The sequence below is a fragment of the Atta colombica genome, unplaced genomic scaffold (genome assembly GCF_001594045.1).
Source record: "Atta colombica isolate Treedump-2 unplaced genomic scaffold, Acol1.0 scaffold126, whole genome shotgun sequence".
NCBI classification, from domain to species: Eukaryota; Metazoa; Arthropoda; class Insecta; order Hymenoptera; family Formicidae; genus Atta; species Atta colombica.
This window is the reverse complement of record NW_017259213.1, coordinates 105,115-122,048: the sequence shown is the minus strand read 5'-3', so window position 1 is coordinate 122,048 and position 16,934 is coordinate 105,115. Positions and strand designations below refer to the sequence as shown.

Here is a 16,934-nt window from a genome sequence, read left to right as displayed (position 1 = left end):
ATATATATATAATATATATATAAAGCTCATCAGAATTGTGATTGAAATGTATACGTATCTTATACAAGTACAATTTACTGCAAGTGAAATAAATTAAATATATTATGCATCGACATCCGCGTCCGGATGTTCATTGACTTATATTTTTCCTTCGTTTTATTTTGTTTTATTCTTTGCTATCCTATTTTTTCTTCATAAAAATATAAAAAAAAGATATTTTGATTGAGATAAATTATAATTTATATCGTTTTCTTAATTTACAATTTTTTTAAATGCGAAAGCGTAATCTGTGAAATTTTACGAACAAAAATCGAGAATTATGAAATTACATTCTTACGTTCGAATTAACGAACAAGCGATATACTAACCGCAAATTGTTTCCATGAAGATTCGTGGTTTTCGACATATAATGATTGTTACCGTAATGCAATTTGCCGTCTTGCCACGTATCGATGTACTTCATCGCCGTGAAATCTCTTGAACGCGACGGATAATAGACGGTATTGAGATCGATTCGTTTCACAGGAATCCGTTCGCCCGAACGGTACTTGTATGTACCGTATTGCCGTATGAACACCACGTTGACAATTCGATTCCAAATGTAATGTAATTCGGGCCTGAACAGTCGATTATCATACAAAAGTAAGAAGTAGCCACGTGTATTGAGTAGACGTTCTCTATAAAAAAATGTGATTCTGAGTATGGAAGAAATGGTGATATACATGATATGATATGGGGGAACTAGTTCTTGATGATCTTAACATATGAAAATCAAAGTTATAGAAGGATCCCTTAATTTACATTTTTATTACAAAATTATATAAGAAAATAACGTTTTCAAAGAAAATTATTTTTAAAGGAAATCTATTTTAAAGCAAAAAATTTTTGTTCTATATAATAGATAATAGAAAAGAGATGTTATTTTTATAAACTTTTTAACAAATAAAAAGCGATGCCTAATCTGTTGGAGGTAACTCAAGATCATGATCTTGACAATATGTTAAGATGAAGATCGTCAGGGCTGGTTCCTCCATCTTCATATTTACCCCCAAATCAAATAAAAGGGATGTGCAAGGGAATAGTAAATTAATAACTTGGAAAATATTCTATAATTCTAAAATAATAATTTGATGAATCAAAAAGTTAGTTGAATCTTATCTTCAATTTATAATGTTGCTTATTAATTTTTACAATTCACATATTTTTTAAATGACGTATATTGATTGTAATTAAACTCTTTCCGATATAAAAATATAAACTTAACTTCTTAGACAATTGTAATTCATAATCGATTGTAAATCTGTATCATTTTGCAATTTTGACATTTACCCTTCGACATATTGTAGAAATCTTGATGTTAGTAATCCATTGCTAATTAATATAATATACGCATCGCAACCTGTTGCTTTAACATATTGAAGTGTATTTATCATTTTTTTTCTGGGCCGTAAAAAATCGTCATTGTCGCGTATACCGATCTGAAAAATAAACATGCGATAAATATTTTTAATAAAACTTATTATCACATTGAATCTGATAGACGTACAATAATAACAAAAAAGGATATATAATTAAAAGGATATATAATTATGCAGAATTAATAAAAAAGTTTTTACATAAACATATAACTTTAATTAATAAACATTTAGCTAATTTTATTTAAATTTTACAATTTTCTAAGGACAAAAACTTTCATTTTATAAAGAATTTTAATTGCGCGTGCACGTATTACATAAGTAGCCATATGTCGCATTTGTCAAATCTACTACTGCGTAGTATCTCTTAATACTTACATCATATCGCGATAAAAAAGATGTTTTAATAGCATGCACATCGATTAGTCCACGATAGATAGAATCAGTAATAAAAACTATACAGCTGCTATATGTGGCGATTTCCTCTACTATTCGTTCGACTACCAATTTTAGATCTTCTGTTTTGTGTTCGCACCAACGTTCGAAACTTCTATAATATTATAGGAAAGCACATGCAACATGCATCGAGATGACTATAATCAAATAATATTAAAAAAAGAAACAATATTCAAATTTGTTGAACATACAATCATGAACAGAATAATTCCACTTTTTTCAAAGGATTTTCTTATTTATAGATTTATAAGTAAGAACTAATCATTCGATGATTAGCTGCATTCTGAAAGCTAAAAAGCAGCATGGTCATCGAGTGATTAGCTCTTACTCATTCTTACTTATATGAATTCATAATTGTTCAATGAACAGGCAAAAAATCCATTTAAAAAAAAGTTATACAATTGTTCTGTTTATGACTTCTGTTCACCTTTTTTTGAAAGTGAAAGGAAATAACTTTATCATTATGCAATAAGATAAAAATTCTGCGACGTCGTAATTTCGCATTACTATAAGTAAGTATTATTCACACGACAGTAAATTGATCTCGAATTACTTCTTTTTTCTTATTAGCACAAAGTATGCGCTTTAATTGTAATCTCACAGCGTTAACTCTTATTTATTTTGATTATCTAACACAATGTGAGAGAGAGAGAGAGAGAAAAGATTAATGCGACGCAAAAATACACGAGTGTTTCAGATGCCTATAAAGTAGTCAGATGCCCATAAAGTATAGAAGTGAAAATAAAAAAATAACAATTAAACTAACTGCACATTACATAAAATGATACATAATACAATCATTAAGATCTACTTAGTACAAGAAGTCAATATACCATACTTATATAAAGAAAATGATTACATTGCAATTGGGGCGCGACTATGTATTAATAATAGGATTGATACTTCGCTTTTTAAATAAAATTAATAGTTTTGTACCAAATAAATATATGTTTACATTTAGTAAATGTTCAATTGGCACTATATATTCGAATAAATATTTATTATATTTCTCTTAATGTAGTGATACGCAGGACGTATTTATAATTTTGAAATAAAAGCACATCTCTTATGATTTCTCTAATATTCTTCTTTTTAACTTTTATTTTGAAAAATTACGATTTTATCGTAATCCACATGTCGAAATCCACAATTATCACAATTCTATACCTTCCGACATTGATGCAGAATTGTGAAAAGAGGACAATAGTCACCGTTATTATCGTAATACGCATATTTCGAGGAATATATCCACGAATATTGTCCGCGCTCACAGGTTGTCCAAGATCTTTCGTTCGTATTAAACTATCGATCTCTTGAAGCCTTTGGCCCCTTTTATTCTTTTGTGACATCAATTCTTAATGCTCTCGTTTGAAGGCAATTGTGTTTGCAACTCGATGGTTCTGCATAATTCCTGCAAAAGTCACGAGTGTTGGGTCGACACTGGTACAACGAGCGTTGAAACAAACGAACTTGCTTTAAATAAGTTATTTCATCCATTACAGCATCATTAAGAATCCAAATGTAGATATACAATTACTGCATTTGAATGCATTTTTCATTGTATTTTCGAGATATACGAACATTTTCTTGATAGTGCGAAAATAACTGCATCATCAAATTCAATTTACGTATCCGTTAATTACTGATATTCTTGTATAATTGATATCACGTTATCTTAATTTTACAAAAGTTTTCACATTAGCAATGTCGAATTTACGTGATTTTGATCAAAGCGAATTTATGTATGTAAAGTTTTTTATAGTTAAAGATAAATAATATAAAGATATACACAACGTATTTTATAGTTAAAGATATTAAATATATTTAAATGAGAACTTGTCTAAACAGAAACACAACTCTGAAATAACGATAGTTCTTTTTGAAACAGTAATTGTTGCGCATATATAAATAAATTTTTTTTCTAGACATGACGCATTTGATCACGCATTTGATAACTGTTAAATTTTACATGATTTGTTAAGTAAATTTATTAATATTGCTATTATCTATACTCATTACATAAAAGAATTAGATAATTTTATTTTGAATATAGTTATAATGAGAATTTATGTAATATTATAATTTTGCTCTTAATATTCTTCCTATTAATCCAGATAGCAACATGTCTATCTTGTTGCTAGCATGTTGCTTCCCAGTAAACGAGAATGGACTAAAATGGATTGAAATTTTTTTCTATCCAAATACGTATTTTAAATAGCGAACCTTTTTGGATTTAATTGGTTTCAATTGGATTTAATTGGATGCAACTGAATTGAAAAACTGCATTTCCTATTCAAAATTTGGAACAGTATTTTATTAGAATTGAAGTATTTTACAATGTACGTGCGTGCGTGCGTGTGTTGTGTTGTTTTGTGTGTTTGCACAGAAAAAACTAATAATATTTTTAGATTGAAAGGCATAGAGATATGTTCCATGCTCTTATAAATAAATAAAAATGCATTCAGGATTGAAAAGCATTCATTTTAACATTTGTGAATCAATATTTCTGAAAATCTGAATCCATTTCAATTCATTTCAATCCATTCTCGTTTGTTGAGTTGCTAGTATGTGTTGTTGCATTATTAAGTATGTGTTGCTACCAGAGATACAGCAACTGAGTCCTTGTTTGTTGGCAACTTGATGCCTTCACGATATGAGGTTGAGTAGCAACTTGCCAGCAATTTACCGACAACTTTAAAATCATCATCATCAAAATTCATACTGTTGTCATCAAAATTCATACTGTTATCGTAATAATATGCAACATTATATAATGCTGTCATATTGTTGACAATGTGAGATAATATTGACGCAGCTATCTTGCTGTTAAACTGCTATATACACATGTTGTCTACATGTTGCTACAATGTAGGTATATTCGAAATCGTTGAAGACAAATCTACGACCAGCATCACAGATTTGTGCGATTTTGCTGAGATACTTTGCTATCTGAAAATGTTTGCAAACATGTACGTACATATTGCTTCCTTCAAAAGTAACAACTAAAAAAAATAGATTTTTGAGTTATTTCCATAAATGAATTAAATAAACATTACCATATCAATTATTAAAAATCAACTTCACATAAAATCATCAAAATTTTCACAGCTCGAAAACAACTGTTTTCTTTTAAATCGTCAAAATATCATTACAACTTAAAAAAAGTGTCACGAGCTCGCAATAACTCGTAATATATTATAATAATATATAATATACATCGTAATATACAGGTATCTTATTACGGCAACTGTCTTTTTTTAACTACCTGTTTAAATATTCTACCAAATATTAAGACGTTTCATTAATTTTAACTTTGAACTTCATACTCTGATTACTATTTTGTGATACAACTTTAAATTAGTGACATGCCTTTTGAGATCATTCAATTATTATCTTAATGATACGCTGAAAAAAACTCAAAGCAAGTGTCGAAACATCTGTACAAAATATAAAGAAATTTTACACGCGGACATCCTGTGTTAGTTCTTACTGGCTTATTACCTCTTATTTAAAAAGTGTTTTTTTTTAATTTAAAAAATGGCAAAAATGACATATGATTATATTAAGAATATATTTTTTTTGCTGATATTATTTGATTAGTCAATAATTTTCTGTCAAATTAAAAAGTAATTTTTCTTTTTTCTGAAAAATTAATTTTTTGAACTATTGTTACTTATTTTAAAATAAATATATATTATTATATTATACGTACATTCCATACATTAGTCAATTCTATAAATAATGTAATACAATTAATCAAATAATATTGTAATTAAATGTATAGATAAAAAATACTTTACTTCAGATATATAATATTAGGTGTAGTAAAAAGAAATCCATTATTTTTCCATTCAATTTCATGCAAAAATAATGGATTTCTTTTTACTACACCTAATATATATAATATGTTGACTACTTATTTCAGTAAAGAAAACTAATCAGTGAATTTTTAATATGATTGGATTTTGTTCTTAATTCTTTGCATGAATTTAGTATATGGGAATTAATTATAATAAAGAATCATTGAATGCTGATTAAATTGCTTTCTTTACTAAATACAGCTATTAACAATTCTAATAACTAATTAATTTTTTAAATAGCTATCTTCAAAATTAAATTAAACCTTTTAGGGTTGATTGTGTATCTCGAAATCTAGTGTAAATGATAAACGTGAGCTCTCACTTGATTGGATAATTTTCATCATAGGAAATGCGCGACATTTCTCACGTGACATTGCTCGACAAGAAATTCTATGTCGAATTGTATCAAATGGTGTTAAAGCGTATCGAGATTGGTCGAAATTAGTTGAAGTTTACAACTATTTGGCAGTCACAGTTATTTTGGCTATATTGATAGCTGTACAGTCGCTGTGACAGCTAATAGAAAAGTCAAAATGCAGTCATAGCTATTTTGGCTATATTGATAGCTGTACAGTCGCTGTGACAGCTAATAGAAAAGTCAAAATGCAGTCATAGCTATTTTGGCTGTATTGATAGCTGTACGCTATGACAGGTAATAAAAAAGTAAAAATACAGCCAATATAGCTGTAATGTAACTGTAATTTATATATCACAGCAAAAGTAAAGAGCAACATATATATACCTATTAGTTTTAAAAGCATGTGTGATCAGTGATGATCATGCGAATCCATGTGTTTAAGCTCTAAAATTATTACTTAAGGATCTGTGTGTAGTTCTGTAATCAGCATATTTATGAATTTGCATCCGCGTTATATAGTATAATTATATGTATGTTTGTAATAAGTTGTAATGATTAATTAATCCTTAAATTTGATCTAATTCTAGTGAAACAAAGATTCTGGGTTGTTTCAAGTTCAATGTCAGCTGAAAAAATTTTTTTTAATTGTATTTTAAATATTTTACGTAATATTAAAATTAAAAATTAAACTTTCATTGAATATTAATTTACATATGAAGATATATTCTGCTTATTAGTTTATTTTATTCAGATTATCACTATATATGGCTATGACAACTTCTTTACTGCAAAATGATTGTGCAGTTGAATGACTGCAACATCGTCTGCAAAACTCAAAAATGTTGTCCCATTTTTGCTGCTACAACTTTGTCACAATGTCATAATGATGTTATGGCAGTGACTGTCATAGACAAAAATGCTGCGATTTAAGCTGAGACAATATCGTAGATATTTTAAAGCTTCATGTGTTACTTGGGATATTTTGTTATAAAATTTATAACAAAATTTATGCAAAAACTTTATTTCACAAAGACCATTCGAAATTACGACATTGTAAAAAAGACTTATAATAAAAAAATTATCGTGTTTCGCAAGATTTTTGATGAAAGTGGCTTTTGTTAGACGACATGCTCATTTCTGCCAATGTAGATCAACTTTAATCTCAGTTCAACTTAATTACTCTTCATTTTTTTTTAATTAGAACTAGAAAAAATGAAAAATTAGTTAAATCGAGTAAAGTTAAACTGCGTTGGTAGAAATGGGCATTAGGGTCATTTAAATCAAACGTTCATTTAATGACAGAATGGTTAATTCCAATGGATTAATCGGCCAATTAAGTTAATCGGAGTTTGGTTAAAGCAACCTTTATAGTTATGAAGCTTCCATCTTTTTTGCTTCCATTTTAAAATGCAATGAATATCAACAATTATATAATTCATCTACAAACTTCTATGGCTGCGTTCCACTTAACGCTCGCATCGCTCGCGACCATCGTTTGTTTAATATTTAATAAGTGACAAGGATGAAATGAATTAAAATTCTAATTTACAGGACTTATATTCAGGACCTATTTACAGAATCTATATTCATATTATTTCCTATTTTATATCGACTTTTGCAGTTTATCACATTATAAATTATGATTTTCTATATTTTTATTTTTCAGAATATAATAGAATGAAAGGCCATTATGAAATAACATTTAACATTTGTGATAATTTCTGTTATGATTAATGTGTTTCACATAAGTGTTTTCACATAAATTTTCACATAAATTAAATGCGATTCTCATAGAGAAAACGCATATATACATCTTCTGGAAATAAGGACAAGATATACTTATGAAATAAAATCGGAATGGATTCCGATCGGAATTATTCAATTATTCTTTAGATTTCTATTGTGTGTTTTCTGGAGAAAATGGAATAATTTCGATCGGAATCCATTCCGACTTTGTTCCATGATAGGCGCCCAGCTCGAAATCAGGTTTATCTCTTTCTATCACATTGAGTTAACAATCTACCCATATAAGTTATGAATTCATCATTTATTATGTTTTTCACATTTTATACTTATATCTACTATAAGCATTTGTGCATACATAATATATAAGTTTACACAATGTGCAATTAAGAAATGAAAAAAACAATATAAAAACTAAGATGATTATTATAAAAGATGTGCAATCAGCGTTATATTTTTTAAAAGGTTAATATCGTCATATACATAATGTACACAATTGCGTATTGTGCATTTTAGAGTTATATAATGCTGGTATATTTTTAGGCAGTTATTTATATTTGTTCTTACTTCAAAATTGCTTAAGTAATATCTTATAAGATTGATACGGCTTTGTTAATGCTATGGATTTAATTCTAATACTGTTTCGTGATTGATTTATAAAAATTTAAGATTGTAATAATGAATTAATTTATAATGAATAAATTAAATATCAGAATCAATTATGAATATCGGCAATAAATTTTTCGATACATATTGCGTGATTTGCATGTATTAATAAAATGAGTCACAAGGTTTTTTTGTACGAATTAATTACTTTAATACTTTAATTACTTTAATACTTTAATTACTTTAATGTATTGCTTTAATATATGTATGCTACAGTACATTTACTTAAATATATCATCAACAAAATTATCGCAACAAAAATTTATATAAAAATTTCGCATAAATTTAAATAAGTGTAACTTCGTGAAAAATAGACATATTTAAAAATTGTTTTTTTCATTTTCAAGGGTAAAATCTTAAAGTAAAAAACTTTAAAAACTTTCATAGATTTTGAATCTACCCTTACTCTTACTTAGCATTTTTTTTAAAATAAGGACGTGTATTTTTTTTTGCAGTTTGACGCACTCCATGGGATAGAATAAATTTTTTTCATAAATATCATAATAACGATAAAATATGCACTTTTCTCTTCCAAGTTAAAAAAATAAAATTTCATATGATTTTTTTTTGGAGATACAGTATATCAAACTTATCTATGCATTTTACACAATTACCGTTAGCATTAGTACTGTCCGATACGCACCACGAAGAAGTTGAATCGGATTTTGCATCGCGTGCGCGCGCGCAAAAAATATTATCCGCAGAAAATATTTTTCTGTTCCAGCTAGTAGAATCATCGCTGTTTTTTATATCTGGTAGAAATATATATTATTAGAAAATTAAAATTTGTAACATAATATTCTTGCGTATAATAATATATGCAAGGAAATTTAAATCTCGTGATCAAATATTACTGCAAAATATCTGAATTACAGTCACATATTTTATTAGAGAATTGTTGCAATATTGTTTATTCAGATATGACTAAGGTTATCTTCTTCTTGACAAGTAAAAATTAAAAAAAAGACAATTAAAAAAAAGATAACGTAACTTTAGCGTTCACCGTATCTAAATTCATGTTTTTGCAAAAACTTCTTATTATCTGAACGTTACACAACACTGTTTTAATAAATTTGATAAATGACTCAGATATAAATTCTGTCTCTGTTATTTATATTGATTACATACAAAATATATTTAATATCGTAGTATTAATCGTAGTATTTAATATCTTAATAGTTTATCCATTTTAGCTAATTTTTTGTATCTAGATTATCTTCATTATAACTGCAAGATCATTTTTTTCAGCTATTACGCTATCTAATCAAGAACTAATAATGTTCTCAAATAATTAGCGAAATCTATGTCTTATCGTACTTACAAGTTTCTTCGATTGATTAAAAAAATTTTTATAAAAACTACATAGATTGAGATAAAATCATAAATTCTAATTTTTTTGTAGATATTTGTAGTATAACGTTGTTTATTTTGTGATACAAGATATGAAAAAAGATTCGTAATGCATCAGAAAAATGTGGAGTAACATTATGTATGATTTAATGTTGAAAAAAGAATCCAGAAACTATTAATTTCGAGTAGTTATAATCGCTATGTAAATTCTTCACATTTTATTGCTGATAATTCTATCCATTCGCGTCTAGTATACTTGCAACTAGTCGCAAAGTGTACTATGAACGTGATGCAAGTATTCACGAACGTGTGAAGAAGTTGCCCGTTTTTTCGAAGAATATTAATATAAGATTTATTACAATAATACTTCATCGGGAACGAATGTAAAGTATGATTCTCCATATTCGAATATTTGTAATAATTTGTTTTTATTTGTGCATTTATTTTATGTTTTTCTCGCGCTATTTTTTTTCCCCAAAATTCAAATGAAAACCTGCAGATAATGTTCTTTTATGGCTGAACTTTTTATATCGTTTCATATCTCTTATTTTTTTCTCCCCAACAATTACGTACATTATACTTATTTCATTGGATTATTTATTTAAGTTACATAAGTGCATAGCATATCAAACAAAAAAAAATGCGAGAAAGAGAAAGAGAGGGGAGGATGAGAGATAAAGAAAGGGGAAGGGATGGGAGAGAGAGAAAGAGGGAGAATGCATTCGAGATAACTTATCCAGACAACAAAAAATTGGATCATAAGAGATTTGTTGTTTCTAAAAGACGACTTAGGATATGGTCAACGCGATGCTGCAAACGCTTTGAAGCATGTGTTAACAGTTTGTAAAATTCTTTCTTCTAATTAGTCTATCAGATGCTTCAAAGCATTCGTAGTGAGACCACAGCCTTAAAGACGTCACAATTTTAGTTTGTGTTGTTTAGGTGTTGATCACTGTGAACTTTTATTTTTCTTAAGTCCATAAAAAATTCTATAAAAAAATGGAAGAAAGTAAAACGTAAACAGTAAGCGAATTGGCCAATTACTCTAGAGACCATAAGGCCAATAGCAAATCCAATAATGTTACAATTTCCTTACTGCTTACGTCTTTGTATATGCCATAGAAACTTTAGCTGCACTTTCTACGCATGTATTCTTAGGGAATTTCGCACAATAAAAGGAACAAGGAATAGAGAACAGAGAATAAGAATTTCAACCTATCAGAAACTGTGTATTCCACAATACATTTTCTTTCTGATAAGTTTTCTGACAGGTTGAAATTATTATTCTCTGTTCTCTGTTTTCTGTTTCTTTTATTGTACGGAGCCCCTTATTTTTCTTCAGAACCGGGATTAGATATTTCAGCGCCCAAGGCAAAAGAAGAAAAGAGTTGCGCTTTGTCAGTAACAAAATATCTCTTTTATGGTATGTAAAATACAATAAAGAACAATATTATTAATTATTTAATATTAATTTAATAAGATCATAATGTACAGGTATACGAATTGTGTCTACATGTTATACGTTATGAACGAAATATATAATTACTAAAGTTACAATAAAATCAGAATGTATTCTGTATGTTATGTATATTTATATAAATATTATTAATATTAATTCTCTAAAAATTATAGAAAATTTATTTTTTATTTAAAGTAATATTTTTTGTATTGTGATAGTTGCAAAATTATTTTATTAAAATTTATATCCTTACATATTATATTATATTTTTATTTAAATATATAAATGAGCGCTCATGGTAAATAAATGGTAAATAAATATAATTACTATGTAATAAAATTAAAATATTTCGAAATTTATATTGCCATTTTTGCGCACCTTCAAATTTTTTACATGAATCAAAATGTTTCGTTCGCCACGTCTCATCTCTGCTTTTCCTTTCTACGCTACCTAAACACGCTCTACATAATTAAGGAATATCACGTAAAAAAGTGTTAGTCATAATCCTAAGCTTGGTAAGTCAACCAAGCATAATCAAAATTATATAATCTTAGATTTGTTTAAAATGCTGGATTGTCATTAATAAATTCAAAAAACACTTATACAAGTGACATAAGTGTTTTTTAAGTGCTTTGCAAGAAGCATCAATATTTATGGGTTACGATTATAATTTTTTTACATAATGATCTTTATAGTCCACAGTCCGCATGAGAGTGCAGTTAACCCAGTCAGAAATGATGAATCGATATCGATTCGATGTCGACGACGTCGAAAGCATCGAATCGACATCGATTCGAAGTCGATTCCATTATCATTTCTGACTGGGTAAGAAGACAATTATTCGGTAGAGAGTAGAAGCGGAGTCGAGTAAAGTTCATATATTGCTAGCTGCTAGTATTATGTAACATGTTAATTATCATTTAACATGTTATCTAGTAAGTTTTATGTTTTATCGTGTCATATCGTAATAAAATTTTTATTGTTGTAAACATATAACAATAAAAATATCGTAATATGATTGAATAAGATTGTATCTTCATAAGTGAGTGTGTCAATAACGCATTGTTTACTTTACATCATTATCTACTTGTTTATTGCCATTTGTATATTGCCAATTGTATATTGCCATTGAAATTTTTATATCAGATATTTCAAAAATTCTAAAATTCAGCGATGGCTGGTCACGGATGACAGTCACTTTGTGATTAACGTGACTGATAATTTTGTATTGATTGTATGTCGATTGAATTGGTGATTTTTTAATCATGAAAAAATTGTTGAATAATCGTGTGTTATTCTTCGTGTCAAGTGGTGAGAGTTATTATAATCGTCACTCATCTATCACACATTGCAAAAATTCTAGTTTCGCGAGAGGAAAACGTATGATGTCTACTGCTAATAATTTGATAAAGGATTTGCCAAGTGGACCATTGGATGCTTATAGAAAACGAGCGACATTCGACTGGAAGTCATTCAAATTATCTTTAGAAGGAGAAGATTCCGTACGATGGCAGGTATTTATCGAAATCGGTGGACTGCATTATATCTAAACTTACATTAATATATGCAGATTGGCTGCATTCAGTAAAGAAAGCAGCTTTGCAACTGTTGTAAAATTCTTCAATATGATTGATTTATACATTTAGATCTAAAAGGAAGTAGAAAAAGCTTTCTCTGCCGAACATAGCCATTGATAAATGTATATTAAATCATCAATTAAATGTCTAGACAAAATTATGGCAACTCATCAAAACCCATCCAGTGTTTCAAAAGTCAACATGGCCAAAGAGTTTGGATGAAATTCGAAAACGCGTCAATAGTCAGTTACAAGTTCTTTGCGAGAATGATATAGATGTAATTATAATAATTTATTTATATTACAATTTTATATATATATATATAATGATTCATTAATCAAAAAATTATCACAATTATAATAATCAACGGTCATGTGTCATTAATAATAAATAAATTTTCATAATTTTGGTGTAAAAATGAAGAAATAGTATCAGAACTTTTGTACTTAATAATTTTCTTATTTTTAGCCAATAAATAGCCTTGACAATATTCTTTATCTTTTTCAATATGATGGGTCGATACCGATACGACTAAGTATCACACGAGGTATGATACCAGCTGCTATATTTGCACTGGGTACCAACCAACATCATCAGTTTCTACCAGAATTTAGCATTGGAAATGTATGTATGAATATGACAGTTGTGAATCTCATTACTATAAAATATAGTACTTATTAATATTTTTATTGTTTGTAGTATATTGGCTGCTTTGCGCTGACTGAGATTGCTCATGGAACCAATGCGAAAGGTATGCGAACCAAAGCAACATATGATGTAGCAACAAAAAGTTTTATCCTTCATACTCCCGACTTTGAAGCTGCAAAATGTTGGGCAGGTAATCTAGGTAAGTTAATTTTAGTCAACATAGAATTGATGATTTTAAAGTAATGATTTTAAACAACACACAGTTATATTCAAAATACATAATGAACATTATAAATATAATAGCGTATAAATTGAAAAATAAATGTTCAAAATTTGATACATATGCTAATTATTTAATAAACATTATAAAAACGTTTATAAAATATTTGTATCGTTTATAAAATATTATAAATATTAATATCTATTAATCTATTTTTTAAATTTAAAATACCGTTTTATACAGCATAAATAACTATTCAATAGCATAAAAACATATATTTAATGATAATAACATCCATTTAACATTTTTATACAGCGCTTAAAAAATGTTTAAACATTTTAGCTAAATGTTTGCTTGGAGACATTTAATGCTTTAATATATATGCTTTAATATATATGCCATACTTAACACATTAAATTTTTCTTTCTATATTTTCTAATAATACTTTAACTTTTAGGAAAATGCGCAACGCATGCTCTCATATTTGCGCAACTAATTACACCGGACGGAGTAAATCGTGGCTTGCACGTTTTTATTGTGCCAATTCGCGATCTGCGAACTCATTTACCTTTTTCTGGTGTTATCGTTGGTGATATGGGTGAAAAGATAAGCCTTAATGGAATAGACAATGGATTCGTAATGTTTGACAATTATTCTATACCACGTAATTGTTTGTTAAATCGCACCGCAGATGTCACCGAAGATGGAAAGTATGTTCTTGCTCTAAAGGATGAACGAAAAAGATATGGTGAGAATTGACATTAATGTAACAAAACTATATACTATTATATCTTATAATTGAATTCATTGATGTTTTTTTTTGTGCTGGCACAGGCTCGTCGTTGGGTGCACTGTCAATAGGTCGTGTCATAATTACTGAAATATGTTATCATTATATGGTCGTTGCACTAACTATTGTTATACGTTATTGTGCAGTTAGGAAACAATTTGGTCCTACTGAGGATAATGAATTGCCAGTTATAGAATATCAAACGCAAGTACGTAGCATAGTTTTTGAGCTGAAATAGAAAAAACACATATGTATTGTCCTATATGTATGTTCTAGCAATGGCGAATCATTCCTCATTTAGCTGCAACGTACGCAGTAAAAATATTTTCATCAGCATTAAGAAAAGATGTTAATAAATTTCAAATGAACCATTTGAGTGAGAATCAAAAATCGATCGCCGATTTAGGAATGGAGATACACGCGTTATCTAGTGCAACAAAACCATTATGTTCGTGGATTTCTCGTGATATGATTCAGGATTGCAGAGAATCTTGCGGTGGACATGGATACTTAAAAAGTAAGTGCAGACTCTTAATATATGTATTACATCTAAATCTTTATAATGAATCCTGGTGAAAAAAATTTCGCTGAAATTATTCCACTGTTTTGAAACATTTTAACGAAATTGCTGAAAATTTACTGAAAATAAATTTTTCATCTAATATACTAAAAAATTACTGAAATTGAATTAAAATTCTGAAATTTTATTGAAATTTCTTTGAGATTTTTCTGAAATTTTTGTTGAAATTTTTCTGAAATTTTGCTGAAAATTAATTTTTCAACTAAAAATCATTGAAATTAAACTAAAATTTTTCTGAAATGTTAAAATTTTGCTGGAAAGTGTTCCAAAAATAATTTTAGCGAAATTTTTTCACCAGGGAACTGTTATCTTTGTTTATAATGAATTGTATTATTTTATTATTAGTGTCTCGTTTGGGTGACATAAGAAATGACAATGATGCAAACTGTACGTATGAGGGTGAAAATAATGTACTTATTCAGCAAGCAAGTAATTGGTTATTAAGTCAATGGGCTAATGTGATTAAAGGACAGACCGTGCCGTCTCCACTTAATTCCGTAGATTTTCTTGTGAATGCAGAACAAATACTTAACAATAAATTTAATCAAATTACAATGGAAGGTGCACTGAAACCCGAAAGTATGATAAAAATAATCCTTTCTTATATTAAAATATATTGCTACAAGTTATTAATTGGATGAATGACTTACTGCAATTATAATATTTCTTTCTTAATTTTAGATTTGCTCCTAATTTTTAAATGGCTGGTTTGTTATTACTTGAAAAAGACATATCAACGTATGAAGGAGCTCCAATCCAACGGAATGTCTGATTTTGATGTAAAAAACAATATCCAAACGTTTCTAGCACGAACCTTATCTCTCGTATATGCAGAGGTAAGTAAGACACGTGTGCGTGCGTGCGCGCGCGCGCGCGCGTGTGTATGTGTGTGTATAAAATCATATATTTCAATTGGAACAGAAAAATATGACACACATTATATTTTAAATAATTCGTATATATCGAACTATGGTGTATAAAAATTCTCAATTATTAATAAAAAACACGTGCATCTTTTATCCAATAAATATGTTTTACATCATTTGCATAAAAATTTAATTATATTCTTCATTACAGCATGCCGTAATGCTATACTTTAACAGATGTATACAAGATCCGAAATGGAAAACAAACGAAAGAGAGGTATTAACAAAATTGTGTTCCTTATTTGGAGCTATAACATTGGAGAAAAGATTGGGAGATTTGTACAGTGGTGGTTATGCCTCTCCTAATAGTAATATAGATAATTTTTTGCGGGAAGGAATTATAATGTTGTGCAGAGACTTAGTCGATAATGCTGTTGCATTAGTCGACGTATTGGCACCGCCTGACTTTATTCTTAATTCTGCTCTAGGAATGTCTGATGGCGAGGTATGTTCTCTCTCTCTCTCTCTCTCTCTCTCTCTCTCTCTCTCTCTCTGCTATTACTAAATATTTTATATATTGAATTATTTATATATAATAATTATTCATTTTCAATATATGTAAATTAAAAATACTTTTTTATCTAGGTTTATAAACACATAAAAGAGTGGATATTTAAAGATGAAGAGAACTTTGAACGACCATCGTGGTGGAATAAAATCCGATCTAAAATGTAATACTATGAGTATGAGATATCTTAGAATTATTTCTACTACTTTATATTTTAATATATTATATTTTTATTATTTTTTTAATATATTATATTTTTTAAATTCATATCAAACAAACGCACAAATTCATGCTGTTCATTAAAAGTTGTGCTTGTATTGATATTTAAATATTGTTAATGTTGAAATAATTTGCTATAATAATTAATGCCTCGACTGT

At 28.2% G+C, this 16,934-nt stretch overlaps 2 protein-coding genes across 11 annotated transcripts in view; one reads left to right on the top strand and one right to left on the bottom strand.

Annotated features, from left to right (window-relative positions):
* The window catches only part of LOC108684063 (peroxisomal acyl-coenzyme A oxidase 3), a 21,287-nt gene extending 4,529 nt beyond the window's left edge, over positions 1-16,758 (top strand). Inside the window, exons 1-12 of one of the 8 annotated variants that reach the window (XM_018188094.1) lie at positions 4,790-4,840; positions 12,671-12,821; positions 13,036-13,161; positions 13,353-13,508; positions 13,584-13,731; positions 14,210-14,500; positions 14,587-14,750; positions 14,819-15,059; positions 15,468-15,701; positions 15,804-15,958; positions 16,200-16,493; positions 16,634-16,758. In XM_018188094.1, coding sequence (XP_018043583.1) covers positions 4,827-4,840; positions 12,671-12,821; positions 13,036-13,161; positions 13,353-13,508; positions 13,584-13,731; positions 14,210-14,500; positions 14,587-14,750; positions 14,819-15,059; positions 15,468-15,701; positions 15,804-15,958; positions 16,200-16,493; positions 16,634-16,723 — 2,064 coding nt within the window. In that variant the 5' untranslated portion in view covers positions 4,790-4,826 and the 3' untranslated portion in view covers positions 16,724-16,758. The other 7 variants (XM_018188096.1, XM_018188099.1, XM_018188100.1 and 4 more) reach the window with 7 other exon arrangements.
* LOC108684062 overlaps positions 1-16,934 on the bottom strand; it is a 29,635-nt gene that overhangs the window by 10,030 nt on the left and 2,671 nt on the right. For all 3 annotated transcript variants that reach the window (XM_018188092.1, XM_018188089.1, XM_018188090.1), the window contains exons 7-8: positions 1,330-1,478; positions 369-677 (exon numbers count right to left, since the gene is read on the bottom strand). In XM_018188092.1, coding sequence (XP_018043581.1) covers positions 369-677; positions 1,330-1,478 — 458 coding nt within the window. The remainder of the gene's footprint in view (positions 1-368; positions 678-1,329; positions 1,479-16,934) is intronic.